At 31.8% G+C, this 24,359-nt stretch overlaps 1 protein-coding gene across 1 annotated transcript; it reads right to left on the bottom strand.

The window, feature by feature from the left end:
- Positions 1-20,754: 20,754 nt before the first annotated feature.
- On the bottom strand, positions 20,755-23,893 carry LOC127115920 (laccase-14). The gene is made up of 6 exons (XM_051047335.1): positions 23,763-23,893; positions 23,532-23,683; positions 22,640-22,884; positions 22,433-22,561; positions 21,325-22,278; positions 20,755-21,092 (listed from the first exon to the last, which is right to left on the bottom strand). The coding sequence occupies exons 1-6, from the start codon at positions 23,868-23,870 to the stop codon at positions 20,962-20,964; spliced, it is 1,719 nt and encodes a 572-aa protein (XP_050903292.1). The 5' UTR covers positions 23,871-23,893; the 3' UTR covers positions 20,755-20,961.
- Positions 23,894-24,359: the final 466 nt, after the last annotated feature.

Raw genomic sequence — 24,359 nt, 5'->3', positions numbered from 1 at the left:
TTTAAATAAGAAAGAAAAATGAAGTATGAAGTTTTTAATTTTGATGATAATGATGTCGATTTTGTTAGATGTGTTGAGGTTGTCTTCAGATTACGATATTAATTATAATACTAATGGAAGAGTAAATTCAAAAAGATTGAAAGTCCTTATTTTTATTGTGAAAATTTTGAATTTATGTATTTAAAGATAGGAAGTTAATGGTTCTGATGTTGATGGTTTCTTTTTTATGTTTTGATGACGACAACACTGATATTTATTGAAGTTGATGGTGATATCTTTCCACTTTTTTGATGATGGTGACTAATTTGAATATATCTCAAGTCTCATCAAGTAGAAGATTCAAGGTTTTGGTGAAGTGCTTATATGATCGACGTATTTAGCAAATGAACTTGACGCTTCAAAATTGTGAAATAAGGAAAGTGTGAGACCTCGCTTGACCGTGTTTGTATGAGTGACCAGAGTTTAGTGAAAGTCGGAGAGTAACTCCTACAATACTAAGACAACTCTCACACACACCTAAAATCTTGTTATGGTCTCTCTTTATTTTATAAAATCATCTAACAATATTTTTAGGGCCTAACCAACTAATTATGGGAGAGTCTAATTAATCCAAGAATTTTTCCAACTAAATAATCGATTAGACCTAATGACCTAATCGAATATTTTCATTAGGTTAAGTTTAAAATCGATTGGGATCGTCTATTAATGATTGGCAAAAGGTAAATATCAAAATCTTTCATCTGTGGCTTGAACAATGGATTATTTGGGTAAATAGTGGATTGGCATAATGGATTATTCAATTAATTCAATCATGGATTATTTCCTTTTTTTTAGCCTCATTTTCTCCTGTGTAAAGGAGGTTTCTTCATATTTGAAATCACAGCAGAATTTAGAGTTTTCATATTTCTTACTATTTTATCACTTTCATTCTCTCTCTTTAATTTTGTTTTTCCACCAAAGTTGTCTTAATACCTTGTGAGCAAAAACTACATGTGAGAAAAATGTTGCACTGATATCGTGCCATTGTTTGTTTCAAGAATGTGATTCTCTTAAAAGTTTTTGTTTGGTTTTAGAGATAAGCCATTGTAAATCTCTATTTGATTCTAGAACTTAACACGATAAAAGTTCTATTTGGCTATTGGGATTAACCGATAAAATCTCTACTTGGTTCGTGAATTCATCATGTGGAAGAACTCTTGTTTGATTATGAAAATAAGTCAATGTAAAATCTCTCAATTCGTTTATAATGAAGGTTTGTGGACATAATCTATAAAAGCTCAAGATTATCATTATAAGAAAATTTCTTAAGGACAAAAGTAACCCAACATTCAACCGAACCTGTAAAAACTTTAGTGTCATGTAACTAATCTTATCTTTTTAATTTCTGTCATTTACTTTATTAATTTTTTCTAACTCCTTTTCTTTCTACCTTTATATTGCTCACACACTTTGTTATTTCAAATAAATAAAAAATAAATTAATCTCGAATTTTAAATATCATAATCACCTTTTCTTATATTTAGAGCACTTATTCAACAAAAAAGACTTACATATCTGTATTTTTTATCACGAAAAGACACATATGTCTCTTTATGATTAAAAGAGACTTATGTCCTCATTTTTATCTTAAAAAGACAATTGTCTTTCTTCATTCTCTTCACTTAGTTTGAGGCAATTGGTGTTTTTAGGAAGATAACTTTACCTTTGAGTTTTGAAAGGTGATAGTGAAGTTTCTTTTCTTTTTTTATTTGGTTAGAATTTAAATGTCATCAAACCAAATATTTAAACATGTCTATTTTATTCTCTTAAGTGAGTAATATAATAAATGATTGATCGATTTTGATACGTGGAAATTTATTGATTATGGTTCTTACCTTTCTAAACAAGAATGTTGACAACTCATCTAAATTATTTTTTATTTAATAGTTAATCGTCAAAGTGTTTTTTTATTGTAGATGGAATGAGCTTTAATATTTAATTTGTGTGTTAATGTTTGATTTTGTTTCTGTTAATGTTTGATTTATTTGTGTTCATGTTTACTTTGTGTGTTAATTTTTGATTCATGTCACTAAAATCTTATCCAATTCTTAAAATATAATTGTGGTTTTAAGTGAGTACAAATATATATATATATATATATAGAGAGAGAGAGAGAGACTTTGTCCTTATTCTTAACATTACTTTTCCTATTATTAACCGAGAAAAATAACAGAAGTTAGTTTAAAACATGGAATAAGCTAGATTGGAGGGAGTATTAATATATTATTTGTGAATAACAATAATTTCCCAAGCCATTCCATAAAGCATCTATTATGTGTATACATTAATCAATTATTATAAGCTGGATCTTCAAATCTAGATATGGACTACACCCAATGCACTCTTCAACCATATCTTATAGTTTAATAAGAATCGCAAAGACATGTCTTGTGTTCTTAATCAGTCCAATGATAAGATAATAAACATCATAAATTGGTAGGCAGAACTGCCACATCCTATTTTAAAGCTAGTTTGTCATGTTCTAAATTATGTCTAATTAACCCTAATTAGTTGTATGGTATGTGATTCTTTCTTCCAACGAATAAGACAATCACAACGTTACTAATATTTAAAGGTATGACTATGATTGATAATGAGATAGGTCACATTTGGTGCTGACCTCTAAAAAGTGTACATACATGAGTGCCTTTCAATTTCATTACTCATTTCAACGTAGAAGGCAAGTGTTGCTCAATATTCTCTAGAGATAAGATCCTCATGATGGAATTTCATTTGATAGTATATAGATCAGGCTAAAGTACTTTTGAATAATGGGTGATTGAAATTGAAGAATGCTTCATTATTTTTTGATACTTTTTTTTAGTGGAAAAGGGTTTTATGAGACAAGTAGGATATATTTTTCAATGCATGGCATCAATTTCCTATTATACAATCTTTAAAGTACTAAAAAAAACAAAGGAATATTTTAAACGACTCGTCTTTACTTTTGAAAAAAAAAATCAAGTGTGAATTAATAAATATTGAGAAATAAAGTTGCGACTTTAATATTTATAGAGAGAATCCACACATATTATCTTAAGAGTTTGAATGAGTATGTGATGTTTCTCTCATAAATTAATATCATTAAACCATTTATTTGAGTGAAATATCGACTCGCTTGTATCAAAAATACTAGTGGGTAGTAGGTGTTTCGTTGAAAAGTATGAACAACAATACAATACAAACGTATGTGAATGAAAGAATTGTTGAATCCCCAAATTAACCTATCATAGTTACTATGGTTATGAATTAGTTGCAAGAAAACTAGAGAATATGTTATAATTCAATTTTTTATGAATTTAATTTACATGCATTATCAAAGTAGATTTTATAGATTTTATATTCATATTTGTCAATCTCATTGATCAACACACGATTTTTTTTCGAGCATAATATTTCATTGTCATATTGATCTCGCGAACACCAATACAGATTACGTAAAAGGTCGTGAATGTAGTCATTGTGAGAAAAACACAACAAATGAAAGATTTGAATTGTATTAAATTTAATTTATAAATGTGAACATCCATTATTTTGAGTGAACACTATTATCATACCTGATGAAGAACCGGAGTAGCATTGAAAGCAGTAATAAACTAATTATTTGAACCACTATGAGATAATGTCATACATTATGAAACACTGATTTCGTATTTTATTTATTATTTATTTATTTAAAATAAATACTAGATCGTTATGAATAGTCTAATTCAAGTTCACATACTAATATTGATCTTGATCCATTCCTTTATGACCACGTGAGATGTATTTTGAAGACTTAAATAATATTTGTCGATATTAAACCTATGTTAAACATGTGTACGACATCATCACGTCTTGAGATATCATCGGAGATGACTCACCTACCACGCTCCCTAATGGAGTGGGACCGTGTGAGTCAAGGTCGAGAAAATAGCTTAAAGACTTTGCACACACTGCTAGGTCAAATGGTTTTATACCTACCTCAAGGGTTAGGTTAAGCAACATGGTCTTTACAAATTACTGACCTACAACATTTGTTTGACTTATCTCAGACAACATCCATATTATTATACTCACATCAGACATGACAAAAATATTTGCCCGACTCTACCTCGGTCGCCCCACTCCAAATCTAATAGGAAAATCTCGCTTTAACTATGGGCGGGGGCGGGGAAAATCCAATTAATTACGGGAACAAGGACGGAGATGGTAGTACTGCCCCGCCGCACACACGCAATCAATTAAATTTATTTTATTATCTTTATTTTAAAAAAAATTACTACCTATTACTTTTCTAAGATAAAAAATTTATTATAATTTTTTTATTCCGTAATATAGATTAAGTAAAACCAAGTATTATCATTATTATTAAAATGATCAAATATTTAGTTTAATTATTAATTTTTGTTTATATAGAAAAATATGTATTTTAAAAAGAATATTTTTGGCGGGTGGGGGCGAGACAGGGCAAGGAAACCCATTTCCCGTTGGGGGCGGGTGGCCATTTTTTATCCCCGACTGGGGGTGGGGATAAGGTTTGTAAACGAAGGTGGGTCGGGGATGGTAATGGTTAAATACGCTTCGCCCTATTGCCATGTCGAACTTACAACAAGTACAATAGACACTCGATGTGGGGGCTCTAACAAAATATTCTTGAGTCTCATATTTTCAAAAGTTTTGTTGACTTAGTCTTCGTTCCATAATGGTGGCCACACGTGTAATATTTAGTTCTAACAACAAAAAAGACATAGTAGAGATGCATGCCTTTATGGATTATATGTGCTGCCAAGACCATAACCTACAAGCCATTATTCAGGATAATTATTTTATGTTGATTGCATTTACTTCAGAACTTTATATTTCTGCTACTGTGTTTAATTCTGATATTAGAGTCTGGACATTATTCAGAATTTGAACTTGTTGGTTTAGAAGTGAAAACAATTTTTTAAGTATACACAATTCAAACCCCCTCCCCTCCCCATTCTTGTGTATTTTTCTCACCTCCAAACAAAAACCAAGAAATCTTTATTTTCAAACCAATAATCATTAACTTTAAATGGTTTGGGATCCCAATAAGCTCTATCCAACTTGAATTGAACAGGGAAATGGTATAAATATCTCTCTTACCAATGACCTGACCCACCACTCCACATGACTCAATTAAAGGTTCAAAAAGAAGGAACCTATTTAATCTTCTCATTGATCTACCATATCCACTAAACTAGGAAAAATCATTGTCTAAACGAGGAACATCAATTCGATTCAGTTCCTCATTGAAAGCTTTGAACTCCTTCCTTTACACACTTTTGTGAACCTCTTACACCTCTTTTCTTTATTTAGAACTAGTGACTGCGTTGAAGTCACCACAAACATACCATTCCCCACCAGAATATTTATTTCACAAAGATAATATTTCCTTCCACAAACTCCTTTTAGCCGACATACGGTTGGACAAATAAACATTTAAAATTTAGTAAATAAACCATTACCAAATAACGTTTAGACCAAGATAACCTTCTTCTCTAAAGCTAAATATAGGTTCCCCCCATTACCAAAATAAACCATTACCAAATAATGTTTAAATCAAATAACTTTTTCTTCTTCTTTTTTGAAATGACACCTCATTTCTTAAAATTTTCTGAACCGGTTGCCCCTTTTTTGGGAAGAGGCCATTGAGAGGATTGAATGTCTTAATCCTAGGGACCTTACACTTTTTTACTTCTTTTTCTGAACATTCGCGTCTTCTACCCTGATATCTTCAAAAATGACCAGAGCTTTGTCTTTTCTCTTTGCTTCCATGTCAGGAAAAATGAAATCTTACATGCTTCCATCCGACACCGTCTTCCCCACCACTGCTCTACCCCAAATACTAGAGCTATTTAAGCTATCTGAAGAGACAAACGAAGCTTTACAAGAACCAGGAATTTTCATAGCGATGTGCATCGACCCATGAGAATCTTCAACAATTTTAATTTTGAAAACTTCATTGTTAATTTTGACATTGAATGGTTCATTAGCCACCATTGCACACCTAGTCCTCACCAAGAAGTTGGCCACATCCAAGCAATCCTTTTTCATAGTATTATCATCTGAGCATATATAAGAACCAGCTATTGAAGAGATCAATTCGAAAAAAAAGGAGTGTTCCATGCATGGCATGGAACTCCAAAACACCTCAACCACGTCATTGTCCCCTTGTCTACATTATACTCCTTCCATTTCCTAATGCAAGAAAACCACTGACTCTGCCAATCCTTACCTTTTGAGATTAAAGCCTCTATATCTCTAGTAACAACTTATTCTAACAAACAAGGGTTTGCCCCTAACGGTGTTACCTTGATTATAAAAATAAACTTTCATTTCAAAAATAGTTTGTATATTATACGACATTCAGGGAACGAAAACCACTCCAATGAAAGCCTTCTTAAATCTCTCATCCTCTATCTCCTTCGTTCTAAACTCCAAGTAAGCTGAAGGCTTCCTCGCATAATGAGTAAGATTCACTACTACAAATAATATATTTTACGACGAAACTTTCACCTCACCCAACAAAAAATCAAGGTGTAACCCATAAACGCGTCACTTTTTTTAAAAAGACGATATATTCGCTCGGTTTAGCTGGGAACCGAGGGGTAAAGTATTTAGAGGACACCCATTCGAATCTCAACTACTACATTTTAGCACATTTATTTTTTAAAATTTTTTTTTATAACATATTACCTCGGTTTTGCTGAAAACCGAGGGATAAAGTATTTAGAGGACGCGCCTTCGAATCCCAACAACTATATTTTATCAACTTTTAATTTTTAAATTTTTTTTATGACTTATTACCTCGATTTTGCTGAAAATAAATGGGTAAAGTATTTAGAGGACACATCTTCGAATACCATAAACTATATTTTATCACCTTTTAATTTTTTAAATTTTTTTATGACATATTACCTCGGTTTTTTTGAAAACCGACGGGTAAAGTAACATTTTTTATTTATTTATGACCAATTTGCTGAAAAAAATTAAGTAGCGAATCTTTGTCGTCAATTTATAAAGTAACAAAGGTCAAGACATTGACAAATCATCAATCCAGATGATACATTAGTGATTTGTGCGAAACTCTCACTAGCCAATCAAAACGTGAATGTCACAACTATCCATCTTTGCTGCAAAGTGGTGAAATTTAAACTTAACATATTGAAAACAATGATAATGAAGGCAAGAGTAGGAAAATATTTTATGGTTAGTTTCTTAACGTAATCTTTTCTCTAGTAATTCTTGCTAAAAATGTTTATTGTTAGCTAGGAAAACATGAAAGTAACTTATTAATGTTAATTGTAGTTATATCAAGTAAAATGTTTAATATTGTTGTTGTTGTTGAAATTTAGTATTTGACAATTCTATTGTTTTTGTTTATTTGTTGTTATTTTTGTTGTTGTTGTCGTTGTTGTTGTTGAGATTTAATGTTTAAAGATTCTATGAATTTTATTGTTGTTGTTATTATTGTTGTTTTTGTTTTGAGATGTAATGTTTAAGGATTCTATTGATTTTGTTTTTGTTTTTGTTATTGGTGTTGTTGTTCTTGATGACGATGATGAAGATTTGGAATTTGCCAACAAATTTGATTCTTTGCAGATTAAAACAAAACAAAAAGTTAAATAAAATTTTGTAAACATGACTTTACCCCTCGATTATTGTTAAAAATTGAGGTAAAAATTAGTGCAGGTTTAAAATCCAAAAAATGCAGTTGTTAGGGATCGAAACCATGATCTGTGCCACTTTTCTCATCGGTTATTCAAAAGCCGAGGGGTAAAGTGGTAGATTTTCATGTCGCCCTTCGTTATCTCGCCTATGTAATCGAAGTTATATCTCATTTGCGCCCGAAGTAAAATCGAGTTATTTGTAGTAGTGATTGTTCTCCTGGTTAACAACTATGTCAACAAAAGATCTACCCCACGATTTGCTCCAGAATACCATTTGCTAAACGAAAACCATTAGTCATTTTTCTAATCCCCACATATTTCCTCTTATTACCCTCATTGATGTAACTTCAAACCTTCCTTGCTTCATCAGGAACATCAGTGGTCTTGTTCCTATGGAAACACAGGATGTCCGCATGGATTTTCCTGATTTCCACGATAATATTTTCAAGCCTAATCGCAAGAAGCCTCTCATCTTCTACTTCGAAAAATCTTGCAAAGCCGAATCTTTTCTCGTATATGTTTTTCTTAGAGGGAATCACCACTTCAACAATATCCCCATGTTTCTTGGATAGCTCTTAAATATCCTTTGATTTGCATGCATTTGGAATTTCCGAGAAGAAAATAGTTGTTATCTTTTCTTCTGATGTCTTGATCCTCCTCTCTTTTCCCTTGTAACAATCCCATTTTCGAAAACTATACCCATTTATGTTGCTTCTATGAACCTTTTGCCACTCTATTGCTTAAAGAGAATGAAGAAAAGTTAGAGAGATATTGGAGCTGCTCTCTCTAACATTTTATATAGCTAATGTCTAGCTAATTCGAACACACCGTTCTTGTGTGTCGTATTGATTGACTCTCAACTTTTTACGAGTAGAAATATGAAGATGATTTCAATAAGAAATATGAAGATGGTTTTGGTAACCATTCTCTACCAATCAAAATATTTGTCCAATTGATAATACTCGTAAGTATTTTATATTTTATTATTAGGGAAATGCTAACGTGTCTCATGGACACTTTTTAAGCCTTCAAAATAACAAGTTGTTCTTGAAAATGTGCGTAATGCATTTAAAATTGAAATATTTTTTTTATAAAATATTTTTTTTTAATCCTTAAAGAGTGTCCCTAGACACTCATTAGCAAGACCATTATTATTATTATTATTATTATTATTATTATTATTATTATTATTATTATTATTATAATAATAATTATTATTATTATTGAATCCAATTGTAGACATTGATTATTGTGACATATGAATTGGTGTCATTATGTTTGATATTCCAGTCGACAATAACATCACTTGAGTTGGGCCTTACTTTCGTCCCATTCAGCCAAATATCCGAAGAATCTATTAGACCTAAAAATCATTGCGTTAAGATTACTATTAGCAGTTGAGGAGTCACCTTCAAAAACTTAAGATAGTTGCAATGATAATTATCCAAATGAAGTGTATCTGAAGATTATAAAACGCACATGTCAATGAGTAAATGTAATGAAGGATCTGAGTACTAGAACAGTTGTGTTGTAGCAGAATGAGTCAAAGACATTATGATTCTTCTCTGCATAATGTTTGGACTGCTTTTTACAGTCCCACGTTTTCTTTTCTTTTCTTACACTACATCACTACTGCCACTTAACCAATCTTTCTTGAATATATCTAAAAAAAATAGTCTTTATAGTCATTATTATAAATAAAAAAATTAATTTATGAAATATTTAATATATTTAATTTATATATAAACCAAATATATAAATAAAATAATAATAATTTTATTTATAATAATAATAACCAAAGAGGGGTAATTTTGAATTTTATTCTAATTATTTATTGAGTTTGGTCAATTAACGCTTATACATTAAAATAAAAGTAAAACAAATGGTATAAAAAAGAAGAGTTAAGTTAATCCCATTAAAAAGATGAAAACTTAAAGAATAGTATTGCATAATCTATTCTTTACAAAAGTATTCCTTATCCCAAGAGTAATGGTATCAAAAATTATAGAGGAGGAACATCTAGTTAGAGCTATATTTGCAAAATAGTCGATTCAAGGAGTTTTTTATTTATTTATAAATTTAAAGAGTTTTTTATTTATTTATAAATTTAAATTTATTTTTGGTTCCTCTAATTTGAGTTCTTTAAACAATGGATCTCTCTATTATAAAACCTGCGATTTTGATCCCTTAATTTTGATGATCTTTGGATTTTTGTAGTCCCCTCCCTCCACTTTTGCAGACGTGACATTGATGATTGGGATGAAAAAATATTTTTTAATTAGGTGGTAATGATGACTAGGATAATTATTAATTAATATACTTTTAAATGAATTAATATTTAATAAATTGAATTAATATATTTTTAAACTAATTAATTAATTAAAAAATTTAAAATTAGAGTTACTCCATCCATTTATAACCAAGACCCAATATACATATTACATTTTAAGTTGTGTCTATTAGCTTTATAAACACTCAATTTATTTCTAACCAAAATAATGTGGGACTATTAGGTAAACACTTGGTCCACCTCATTTCTCAATCAACATATTATCTGCGCATAACAAGATTCATTCTTGCAACCATTTCTCAATGGAAAAGTTTCAGATTCACTAGCTTGACAAGATTGTTGCTCAACATTTTATCACAATGACCTTCTTCCAATACCTCAATTGTCAAATGGTGTCCGATAAATGCTTTGTTATTTACTTTACTCACAAGGGAAATCAAAGGTACGTGTTGCGGCTGGTAGCTGGATTTAACTTCTAGTTTAACATTATATAATGTCTCATCCGAAATACAAATCTTTCCAGAAAAATCTGTCATTTCATATCTCGAGTTAATGGTAAAACGCGACTGACGATAAGGAAGTGATCTCTGAGGTGCAAGAGATCCATTCGACAATTGCTTTGCTTCTGTTGTTGTATCCCTAATATGTTTGCTCAGGTCCCGGAACCCTTATGCTTCTTGACCTTTAGAAATATGCTTGGACTTTATTTGAGAATTACAATTGTATGAAGTATTAGATACACATGTGTCGTTCCAATCAACTTTATGTTTTTGACCGACACCTTGACAGAATCCATATGAGTTCCCTGTTCGTGTTAAATAAGCACTAGATTCGTCATCCATGCTCGCGTAATTTCTAGAGACTTGTTCTCTGTTTTTACTTATATGTCTTAAGTTCCTCTTTCCTTTAGACTGCCACTTTGAACTATCTTTGTCTGCTCTATCACCAACAATGTCGTGACCAACAACTGAAATCGTAGAACCAGATTCATTCTTATAATTATTTTTCAATGGAAAAGTTTCAGATTCACTAGCTTGACAAGATAGTAGAAAATTAGAGTTATGGGCAAATAATATGTTAATTGAGAAATGAGATGAGCCAAGTGTTTATCTAATAGTCCCACCTTGTTTTGGTTAGAAATAAATTAAGTGTTTATAAAGTTAATAGATGTTGAAATTGTATATTTCGTGTCGGGTTTTTGTTATCGTATCCACAGGGATTGTAAGATATCACCGCCGTTCGATGGTTGTATTAATCGTAGCTCAATGTAACAATAGGGTTTTGGTTTTAATCAAGTTATCTTGCATAAAAAGTAATAAATTACGGTAAAAGTTATGGTTTGATTAAATGAGAAATATTGTCAAAGTTAGGTTTCAATGATCACTTTGCCTGTATTTGCTCGGTCAACAATCTTATAAACTCCTTTAGATGATAAATCATTTCACAAAGTCCTCTCAACATGTTTCTCTCGAACACACATTGTGAGTTTTGCCATTTTGATCCATTGTTTCTCTCGAACACAATCTATCAAAATGACAACTTTTTGGTTCAACCTTATGGTGAACAAAATCATTCATTACTATCTCTAGCTAACAAACAAGTTTGGATGAAAACCTAGGTCAAGAGTCGGTAAACATCTCTCGATCATAAACCAACACAAAGAGTTTTAAATAGAAACAAAGTTTTCATCATATATTTACCATTAAAGAGTTTACATATGAGGATCCTTACATTTACACACAAAGCTAGTAATCACCTACATCTAACCTTGACAAATGGATGACTTAGCTACTCATTTTCATGGTAGCTTGGTCGGCAAGTAAGGAAAGAAGGTTGATCAACATCCAAGTCGGATAATCGAAGTTGGATGGGAATCCACCTTCTTTTTGTGGAAGATGGTTCTAAGATGAAGAGAAATGAAAACTAGGGCATAAAAGATCCCAAGAACAATGCTGCAAAAATATCTAGAAGAAAGTACAAAAGTGGAAAAAGTTGGTAAAAATGAGGTATGGTGCTCAAAAGTGGCACTTGCTACTTATAGACCTCTGCTGGGCTGTCATGTTCGCTAGGCGAGCAGAATGGCTCGCCTAGCGAGGGTCTAATATGGGCACATAAGGCACCTGCGCCCAGAGAAACAGGGTCTGCTTGAACTGTCATGTTCGCCTAGCGAACATACCTTCGCCTAGCGAAGGACACGCTTCAACCTTCGCCCCAGCGAGGTTGAGAGGTTTTGCTACTGGAATGCTCGCTGGGGACTCGCTAGAGCTTCGCCTAGCGAGTGAGTGCTAGCTACGCTTTTCACCAAAACAGAATGAACTCGCTACCACCTTCGCCTTCAGCTCGCCTGGCGAATTAATTTGACAATTTACTGGAGCTTTTCGCCTGGAGCTCGCCTAGCGAAGCAGTGCTTCGCCACAGCCTCGCCTAGCGAGCAGGCTGATGAAATGCTTGTATTCTTTGGTTCCTTTGCCAATTTTCTTGTGTCTTCATTTTCAATTAGTTCATGCCTTTTTCCTGCACAATAACACACAAATCAAAGGCACCAAGCTTGTTTATCAATGTAATGCATTCCATGTAAAACAAATGTGGTTTTGACAATTTTAGCAAGGAAAAAGAGTGAAAGATGCCCACATATGATAGCTCAAATAAGCACTTTTGGGCATCTAACAATAGACACAACTTAAAATATAATATGTATATTGGGCCTTGGTTATAAATGGATGAGTTAAAACCCAGTGACTCTAAATTTAAAAGTTTTAATTAATTGATTAGTTTAGAAATATATCAATATTAAATATTATTTCATTTAAAAATATATTAAATTAATAATTATCCTAGTCATCCTTACCACCTAATTAAAAAATATTTTTTTCATCCCAATCATCAATGTCATGTCTACAAAGTGGAGGGGATTACAAAAATTCAAAGATCATCAAAATTAAGGGATTAAAATCGCATATTTTGTAACAGGAAACTAATTATTTAAAACACCCAAACTACAAACTAAAAGGATCAAATGTACCATTTTCTATTTACATATGAACTATGATGATGGTAGTTTTGCTAAATGTACCCAAGCAAGATATTCATATGTTCCTCAATCTCCAACCAATCAAAAGAGGGTTGGAAGAAGCTTGAGAATCATCATACACTCAATTTTAATCCAAAGCTTTTGTCATCCATGTTGATTCGCAATTTCCACAACAACTAAGAGCTCTGCAAAAATAAAAGATCTAAGTATATCCTTCTCTGCAAAGGCTAGAAGGAAATCACTTATGTGATTCCTGAAAAGGCACTCTAACCAGTAACATTTATATTGACATTCTTTTAATTTTGAAGGAAGAATCTCTGGAGACTTATAACATAAGTATTCTTATGCAAAGAATTGAGTTTATGTATGGTTGTTGTTAAAAAACTTTTATGATTTTAAATTCATTCAATGTTATAAGTGATTGCTAGCATACACATATCTATCTTAGTTGTAATTAATCACATGAAAAAAATATCAATTTTGTATCAAAAGCTTAAACTTGTAAATTCATTCAATGAAACTGTTATTAAGAAAAACAATTCTTTTAGTTAATGAACCTGCCCACCTATATAGTTCTCATTGAAATGAAATGTTTCTTAATCTTTGTGAAAAATAAGAACAAGAAAAAAGAGAAATAATAATTGTCTAATGCATAACGGAGGGAAATAATTGTGTTAGTAAACCTTATATATAAATGGTCCTGCATTGGTTATTTAAGAGCTTGCATCAATGGAAATTTTTTCGACAAGACCGACATCATATGTTCAAAAACAGACACTTTTTGATTCATTAAAGAGCTTGCATATGTAACCTTGCTGATTAAGAAGCCACAAGTGAAAGAATTGAAGGATTAATTTGGTGAAGAAGGGGATTTTGGAGCCTCACTTTTTGAAGGGTGTAGATTGTCTCCGGTAGATCTATGATCCAGTGAAATTAGCACCACACATTAAAATATTAAAAATACAAAAATTTGCAAAAGGTAAAATTTGAAGGGTGAAGATTAAAACGGTTCCCTCTCCAGTGTAATCTCGACTGGAGAGAATCCTTTCCCCTTTTTGAAGCCTCACTAATTCTAATCAGAGTATGGAGTATGAAAAAATATATTAGCTCATCACAATCATCTTATAGAAGAAAAAATTGTATTGGTAAAATAAAAAAAAAAAGATAGAGTATTTATCGGAAAATAAAAAAGATAGAAATAAAAATATAATAAACATATTTTAAATATTTAAATAATATCATAATTTTTCTTTTGAAAAAACCAAAATGAAAATATATCGTACAAGATGTCAATCCAACATAACATGTATTGAAAATGGCAAGAAAGAATCCAAAACTACAATCTAAAATTTTGAGGAAAAAAACAAAAAAATGGTCTCCATAACCGCTGATAAGCAAGATAAAAAATTTAACATCCATAATTGATAATCATAATCGAAAGAAACATATTTCGACTTTAACCATCAAAATCGACTTAAGTGTTAACCTTTTAGATAACGTCTGCAATTGCTCCGCTTTATAGTAGAAAATCTGCATATTTCATTCTTTCTAGATAACACAAACCACCCAACATTTTTCAAAAAAACATCAAACCCACAAAACTCAAATAAATGGTCTCAAATTGTTTCTTGGAATTCCGTAGAGAACCGTAATCAATTAAGAATAATAGACAACATCCTACCAAAAAAATCATATATTACAAACAAATGATATATGTCTTCATCCACACCACAATTCACCATAAATTTTTTATTATTCGTGGAAAGAATCAACCTCATAGCAGGATTTGTCTTCATTGTTTTATTTATTCAACCTTAACAAAATTATTATTATTAATAGGGATGACAATGGGTACTCTTTGGGTAGGGTACTATAGTGTTCGTCCCCATACAAATTTGATGATAATAATTTATTATCATCAAATTTGTCGTAAAAATTTATAGACTAAAATAAATAAAAACCTCTTATGTTACAACTTTTCTTTATTTATATATAAGAGAAAATTAAAATTATTTGAATTTAAAAAAAAAAATTTATAAATGAACTAAAATAGAGAACAAAAGTTATGATTAAAAATAATCATTTTAAAAATCATCCATATAAGCGTGAAGACCCATGTTGCTAGGCACATGTAGGACAGAGAGGTAAAATTTATCTGTATTTATTCTTTGAAACGTGTGTGTTATAATATTCAAACCTTCTAATGATGCCATATTTTTTGCAGTACCATGATATTTTAAAATGCATTAACCATGATCATTATATTGTGAGGCTGCAACATCCTGTGGAGTAATGGTTTCATGATGCCATGTAACTATCTAAGCTGTGAGATTTATGCATGACCAGTTATGCTACTATTAACCATGGTATGCTGTCAGCGTTCATTGATAGATGGAACTCTGAGATGCCATTTTTTCGTCTTCCTTATGGTGAGATGTACATCACAATGGATGATGTGCCATCCCTACTACATCTTCCAATTAGGGGAAGATTATTAGACCATTCCAGGATGTACACACCGTCTATTTAGGAGTTGACCTAAGGGATTCCCTAAAGGAGATGAAATACGCCATAGGGGCTCATGCTACATTTGAATTCTTGGAGAACATGTACACACCACCTATTTGCGACATTAGATGTTGATGGTGACGATGCACAGGTTATGCAGAATAAAGCATGTGCATTGAGATCATACCTTATGTACTTGATTGGAATGTCCATTTTTATGGACAAAAGTGCATATTACATTGATACAGTTTACCTTAAATACTTCATTGACTTAGAGTGCATTCATAAGTAAAACTAGGGGCTACTTGTTTGGTTTATCTGTACTCGAAGTTAGCTAAAGGTTATCTTTGGAAGACGATAAATGACAACTAAGTGCATGTTTTTTATGGTAATATATTTTCACCTTTAGTATTATTGTACCATTTTCACAACACTTATGCTACACCATTACTAATATTTCATATCTACCATTTTTTAAGCATGGATCATCCAGCACTTTCCACGCATCTCTGACCGGTCATATGTTGATGACTACTGATCAACGCATTTTAATGCACATTCTTCTATATTTATACTTATGCATTTCCATGTTTTAGTTTGGTTATTTTTCCCTTTTAATGTGTTTTTATAATTTATCTTATTTTTACACTTATTTGTTTTTCGCAGTTTATTTTCAGCATTAGCAGTCTGCACGAATAAATTCATAACTGAAGTTAGGAGTATCGGATCGAGGCATGCTACCAGGCGTTGGAAAGCTAAGAGAAAGAGCTACAACTTTTATGTTGAAGCCAAAAGCTGATTCGGTGTGAAGACGTCTCAATTAATTCGTTGAAGTTTCGTATTTTATGAAATATTTTCTTTTGGGCCATTTGTTGGGCCGAATTTAGGTTTTCCGACCCAGTTTGAATTATTAGTGAAACCCTTATTCTGTTTAAAAGGGCAGCCGCGGTACTATAGCAAAGACACATTATTGACGATAACTTTTTGCTTTTGTGCGATCATGAAGAGGAACTAATCTCCTAGAGTCAATTTGCCGTAACCGAATTTCAAAGGCTTTGAGGTTTTTATTCTATCAATTTAATTTCGTTCTCTTTCAATTCTATTCTATGAAATTTCATTTGCTTAATCTTTATTTTATGGAATGGTTTTGATTAAATTTGTATGATTGCATTCCTAACTATTAATCGCCGTTTTCGTCGCTTTGTCGTTAAATTGCGTTTGTAAATCTGTTTACTTAATTCACGATTGTATTTATCCGTTTGCTTAATTCGGAATATAGGAATATAAATCTGTCATATATCTATTGCGCTTGTCAATCAAATTTGAATCAAATAGAGATCGGAGCCGCTTAGGGAATTGGTAGGTAAAAACCAATGATTAGCCGGAAACCGAAAATAGTAGATTGACTTATTTTATAATCGCTTATTTTAATCACTTTTTTAAATCACTTTTCATAATCACTTATTCTAAATCGAATCGAAACCCCCATATTTTGTTTTCATACTTGGTTAATTTGTCAAGAGTCCTTGCGATACGATACTCGAGGTGTCGCTTTCCGTTTACTATATATTATTACCCGTTTTTGACCCGTGTGCGACAGCGGATCAAATTGGCGTCGTTGCCGGGGACTCTTGTAGATCTTAACCATTATTATAGTCTAACCATTACTAATATTTCATATCTACCATTTTTTAAGCATGGATCCTCCAACACTTTCCATGCATCTCTGACTGGTCATATGTTGATGACTACATTGTGGATCAACCAAGTTCTTGTGCATTCTTCCCCCTCATAGAGAATTAGTCGACTGAGCCATTCAAAGAGTTTCTTGACCGTAAAATAATAAATGATATACGCTTTTGGTCGTACGACGATTACCGTTAGATGTGAACCTTGGATGACAAAGTCTTCAACTCTAGATGGTTGGCTTGTAGGACACTCCTGATGTATCAACATCTTCATGAGCAGGTAACGCACTTGTTCAATTTATGCATGTTAATCCAAGAGACCCCTTCATGTCTGCTCCTCTCGCTATGGTCTGCAAAAATGTAGATGCGATGAATGATAATTTCTATAATCATATGGTATCAGATGAAACACGAAGTGTGGTATCTCCTTACTAACTGAGCAGTGTATTTGGTTACATCTAATGGTATTTCAGAGTATTACATCCTTACATGACACTAGACGCTCAGAGAAATCCACCTAGGTCAGCTCATTAGGAGATATTAAAGGAGGCGCAAGTTAGGGCAGATCATATTGTTGATGTGTTACTTATATTCCATCATATTGTAAATCTTGCATGAATGGGTATGTAGAGAAAAGACTTTTCTCAAGGCACTTATATGAAGGCCACTATACATGTCATTCTATTTGAGGCATATGAACAAGGGGTCTGATATTCCAAGTAGTATTTAATAATATTAGTATTATGGATTATGGATAGTATTATGGTTTGTAACTTTATATTTTGATGGTATTATGGATTATGAATTGATTCTAATATATGGCATTTTCATCTTATTACATTAGTTTATGGTTGAATCAATAAAAGAAATATTATGATAGTATAGTTATAATACATAGCCTAGTACAATGTATTTTTTTAAAATGTCAAAATTTACTACCTAAAGGATGATTACAGAAGTATATATCTGTATTTTGTTACGGAGATGCATCTCCAGATTAAATTATGGCAACGTGAGAGTGTGACACAATTACGAATGCATAAGATGCATATGTGGTTATTACGAAGATGCATCTCTAGACTAATTTCTGACAAACTGAGAGTGTTGTAAGATAATTGGAATACTTATTTCTCATTCATATGACAGTAAGCAGAGACATAGGGAAAATTCTTCATGCGAGTATTGGAGAACTCTTGCTCAAGAGTGATAACACCAACGTTCTGATTATCTTGGAAAATATCAGCCAAACGGTCATAGGGCCTCCATAGTAGTGGAGTCTGGTTCCAGAATGGTGGTCAGCTGATAAGCGGAAATAATAGAATAGATCCATTGAATGATGGTAGAGTCAAGGGTGGTCCACAGTTCATGCTCGACATTAGTAGCATCAGCTGGTGGTGTCTTGCCCTTAGAGGGAACAATGTGATGCAGAACCCAATGAGAGCGGGCAAAGATGCAGAAAAGCCCTACACAGGTGTCATATTGGTCTTTCTCCATCTCAAGGACAATAGGAATATGGTTCTTAATGTTGGAAACAACAAGAGCGGGATGAAAATCCATTTTGGAAACAATCAATGAGGAAAAATGGGTCTTGGACATGCCAGAATCGTGATTGATAAATGGAGTTTGTCTGCTGTCGGCGCTAGTGTCGCTATTTTAAGACTCAGACATAACATGTGTGGGGGAAAAGCACTGACGAAGGATACAAGGACTACAGTGGTTATGGTGGCGCAGAGAAGAGGGTCGCACGACGGTTCTTGCAACATCATAGAGAGAATGGCGACGTGGTGATGGTTGATGTGGCACAGATAGAACAAAGGTGTGGTAGTGACTGGAATTTGTAGGTTTGAGAGAGATAAATGGATCGATTAGAGTGATGTCATGTAAGATAATTAGAAAACTTCTTTTCTCATTCATATATATATATATATATATATATATATATATATATATATATATATATATATATATATATATATATATATATATATATATATATATATATATATATATATATGAATAATATTTGATCAATTATCTAATTATGATACATCATAATTATACGAAATTAATAATGATAAATTATAACAAAATATTCTATTTTATCAGGTGTGACTCACTTACGTATAAATTTGATGTATATGAATGCGTCTGAAAATACTTCCAAATTAATGAAGAACATATTTGAATTCAGATATGGTGACTCCTCACCACGGTGAGAGAAGTAATTTTCAATAAATTTGAAATTTCTTAATGCACCATATATATTACTTAGGTTTGTCATAAAAATACTAAAATACATCGAGATACCGGAGATACATCTTCGAGTGCACCTCATGGACACACAACTCATTTATTTTTTTGTCACATACCTCAATTGTATGACTTAAATTATTCCGGAAATGCATTTTCGGAATATCTTTGAAAATACATCACAAAAACAATTTTTACTTCTAGAAATTATAATGAAATAGAAATTGATTTCTTTTTTGGAAGGATGCAAACTCTCACAATTTGTTGGGAGAGTTTTTCAGTGGAGAGCATTGAACATTGTGAGACTTCTTATTTTAAAGCAACACCTTTGTGAGAGACACACCACATATTCATCCAAAATCTTAAGATGATAAGTGAATGAATTCTCTCACTTATAAATGATCAAGTCTCCATATTACCAACCAATGTGGGACTATTATACACACTACTCACACTTGATACATTCTCAAAAGGAGTGAATGTGGTTATTGTTGCATTAAACTTCTTGGTTAATTTTGAAGATGTGTATAAACTATGGACTATTGTTCCTTGATGCAGAGTTCGTGGAGAAGAAGAGGTGGAGTATTATGCTCTTAATCAAAAAACAATTGAAGCTTCTTGACTAGATTTGTGAGTTCATGAAATATATTTTTGAAGACACTCTGAAAATACATTTCAGAATAAATTAAGTCATATGGTTGAGGTGTGATTCAAAAATAAATGAGTTGTGTATGTATGAGATGTCTCTCTGTAATTTGAAGGACATTTTCAAATTTTTATAAGATGTTTTTCTACTCCATCGGATGAGATAAGAAATTCAGAATAAATTTTAAGTTTGCTCAAGAACTAAGCCCAAACTCAAGATTTTGGAATCCATAGCCCATTTCGACTTTTTTTTCCTTGTTAATTTTAACAAATCATAAGACATCTCTATTCCCCTGGTTTCTTCAATTTTTGAAAATTTTGTTAACTATACTTTAATAATTGGTTGTCTCAAAAAACTAAAGGATAAAATTTAATTATAAATATAAATTTAACAAAATATTTGAATAAACCATCATATTAATCTTTGACTTTACAAATCAAACTAAAATTGATTTATGACTAGATTATTTCAAAAGTTATTTAAAAGTGTCAAGTTGGTCTATGTATTTAATCACTTAGTATCAATTTGATTTTTATATATTTTTTTTAATTCTAAAAAAGATAAATATGAATAATATTTGACAAAACCAGAGACCATTTTAAAATATGAACACTCTCCAAAACCAATATAAAAACATTAGGAGATAAAAATTAATTTGATTGATTACCCTAAAATACTTTTATTAGGATATTAGAAGAACACATACTACAAAATTTTATTATACACTAACACTTGTGAATCAAAATACAATAACAATTCTACATTATTATTCTTTTTTGATGCTAAACATTATTCCTTCGATACATAAATAAAGAGTATTACCATGATAAATCTTAACATTTAGGTAAATCCTTAGGAGGTGGAAGCATTTGTGTTTTAGGATTAGGACCATCTTTCACTAGAAACACCATACTCATTCCCCATGTAGCATGTCTCTCTATGTGACAATGCAGCAACCACATACCTAACCATAATCAAATCAAATTCACAATTTCTTAAATTAAAAAAAAAACTACTAAAATATAAATAAGTGTGTCTGTAAGACATAATTAACCGATAAATATTGATATTGTTAGTCTCTACATATTGTCTCGAATTCAAACTCAGAATATCATAATTGTTGTGTAAGTGAATTTCTTATGATTATTAATATTATAACTTCGTTTGCGGACTCGAAAAAAATTTAAAAAAATTACCTGGATTATCAGCCTTGAATCTGATAGCAACCCAACCATTATTTGGTACTCCAACTGTAGTTTCTTCTGGTGGATCAATAAGATTATAGTTTTTAGGATCATTTTTAGGATCAAAATTCCCAAAACCCCAACCAACCACATAGAAACTATATCCATGCAAATGAACAGGGTGATTATCACTTGCTAGCACATTAGTCCCTTGCAATATAAGTTCAACACTTGCATCATACTCCAAAACCAACACTTTTCTACCAAATGCTGTACTCAGAAAATATTCCGGCAATTTATCACTTGTGTAATTGAACTCCCTTTTCGGTTTTTTAGGAAAATCCATTTCGAATATATTCGGGATGCCATAGTAATATGCACTTAGAAAATCAATATCTGGATGCACTAGACTGATGTTGTTCACACTAGCCGCGAATCTCTTGCCGAACGGACCCGTGCAGGGCTTATCGTGAGTACAGTTGAGCAAATTAACAGATATAGTGAATAATAGATGTGTGTCGATTTTTGTGGGGACGTTTATTGGATGAGTTTTTGTTGCTAGGCTTCTGAATTTCTTTGTGAAGCTTGTTGATGCTTCTGTTTTGTTGTAAGGAGGAAGATTAGGAAGAGATGGAGTTTTTCTGTCACGGCGAGAATGAGAATCACTATATATGAGAAAAGCTGTTGTAGTTGTGTTATCGAAACCAGCACCGAAAGCACTTGAATATGCTCTTGCAGCCATGAAATATCGACCGGGGAGTTGATTTGCTTCTAAGAGAATGTCCATGGATTGGCCTGGTGTGATCATTATGTAATCCGTTTCGATTGGTTTTAAGTATAGTCCATCTTTGCCAACTACTGTCAATTTGTGGTTCGCAATCGCGAAGAAAAGTTCTTCATCCATTACCGCGTTGATTACTCTAAGAAGATATGTTTTTCCATAGACCACATTCATCTTGAAAGTATCTATCAAGATCACAAGAGAATAGTTCAAGTTGCAAATACCGATATTATTAGGCTAAACACAAATTCAAACCCTGAACATCGCGGTTCTGTGAGTGAGTTTCTGATGGTTATCGACAAAATAAACATAAAACAAAAACAAAGGAGGGGAGTGTACCTTTTTTAGAGCAGGGATATAGGTAACCAGGTTGACCATTAATGGTATATGCATTTGATATAATTGGTTCTCCACCGGTTTTGTTTGCAACATTTGGAATTTCCATAACTTGTTCCTTCCACCACTCACCTTCAAAATGATGAAAATTTCAATAGAGGAATAGAACTAAGAACAAAATTATATGTAAAGTTGATGTAGGTTTTGTACCTAGTATAATTGGAAACTCAGCATGAGGTTTAGGAAATGGATAAGTGTGTCCTGGTTTGGGCTGAATGATGAGAGCTCCATGAACTGTGGCTCTTGCCCAACCATTATGTGCATGCCACCAAATTGTTCCTTCTTCTGTTGTCAAATGTATGATTTGTTTGAATACATTTCCTGGTTTAATTGGACATTGTGTTACGTATTCAGGTCCATCTGACCATGGATTCCTAACCTGTCTTGCTCCATGCCTGCAACCAAAAACTCTTCCAATCAATCACATGGGTATGGGTCAAGTTGAGGGCCGAATGCGAGGGTGTGCAAGATGACCTACAAGTTTTGTAGCACCGAAATCTCTGAAAATGTGTGTATGTGTCATTGCAGGTGTCTGAAATTGACACCAACACTTATAATTATATTTATTTTATTTATTTTTTCAAATTATTATCGGTGTCGACACATCAATATCGATATCGTGTTTTAGATGTCCGTGCTCATAGGATAAAATACAAATGACATGTTTGTTTCTGCTGTGGAAACCAACAAACATGTCTCTGACCACAAATCACCCTTTGTAGCTTCTCTTTTTCACATAGTGTCTTAAAACACGCGAATAGAAATTTAGACTGATATCTAAACATATGCAGAGTGACTCAGATTTTTTAAATAAAATTGTAGATAAATAAAATTTCAGAATAGATCTATCATTTTATAAGTCATAGCTGAATAAAATTCTTATTTATTTTGTCAGAGTTGAACCATAACTAACAATCTTATGCAAATTATGCCTTAAAAATATGCAAGTTTTACTCGTTCTTTTGTTTTTTTATAAATGTTTAAACTATAGTAAATTAAAAAAAAAAACATGTGAAAATTACTAATGTTTGAAACCACATACCAATGTATTGTAATGTTATAATTTGCTTGATTATAAATCTTAACTATAAGCTTGTCTCCTCTATGGGCTTTCAATGTTGGACCAGGAAATTGTCCATTTACTGTTAAAATGTTCTTGGTACTACATAGTCTTCTGAAAGATGAAGATTTTACCTGCACAAAAACACAAACATTGGTCATTGCTACCATCATTAATTAATGAGAGAAATTAAAAAAAAAAAAAAACACTTACCACAAATTTGTGATGGTGAACTTTTCCATTTGCAATATGAATCAGAAGAATGTGTAGTATAGAGAGTGCCAAAAATCTCAATATCTTGAACTTGTTGGAGATCATCATTTGGCTAGGATTATATGGCTTCAATTGTTTATACTTATAATTATACTACCTAAGGTTTTTTATTCTTTAATAAATTAAATTGATCTTCCTTCTATATAAATGTTGATTTTCATTAATTTACTTTTATTTATTTTTTACTTTTCTAAATAAAAAAATTGGAATTTTGATTTTCCTTAAGAATGCAGATTTTTTACATTTTTAAACTTTTTTGAAATAAATAAATTTAGAATTTTGATATTCCTTAAGAATAAAGTTTTTATTTTTTATTTTTTACCTTTAAAAAAATTAGGAGGTGGCATGTAAATTCTTGTAATATTTTAACACTATATATAGAGACTATTTATATTTAGGCTTTGTTCATGAATATAAGTAGTGAATTTGTTATACCTTATTTAAACTATTTTTATAATATTAACTTAAATAAAATTTGGCTCTGTTACCTTTGAAATTAATTAACTAAATTAGCTTATTGTTTTTTTAAAAAAAAAC

Source organism: Lathyrus oleraceus, chromosome 1, assembly GCF_024323335.1.
Source record: "Lathyrus oleraceus cultivar Zhongwan6 chromosome 1, CAAS_Psat_ZW6_1.0, whole genome shotgun sequence".
Lineage (NCBI taxonomy): Eukaryota > Viridiplantae > Streptophyta > Magnoliopsida > Fabales > Fabaceae > Lathyrus > Lathyrus oleraceus.
Note: the sequence above shows the minus strand (reverse complement) of the source record. Positions and strands in the feature narration are given on the sequence as shown.

Excerpts from the sequence above, each read along its gene's own strand:
- LOC127115920 (XM_051047335.1), bottom strand. The coding sequence starts at position 23,870 with ATGATGATCTCCAACAAGTTCAAGATATTGAGATTTTTGGCACTCTCT. Across the intron at positions 22,562-22,639 it reads TGAGTTTCCAATTATACTAG|GTGAGTGGTGGAAGGAACAA; the intron begins GTACAAAACCTA and ends ATCATTTTGAAG. Across the intron at positions 21,093-21,324 it reads ATTCAAGGCTGATAATCCAG|GTATGTGGTTGCTGCATTGT; the intron begins GTAATTTTTTTA and ends GATTATGGTTAG.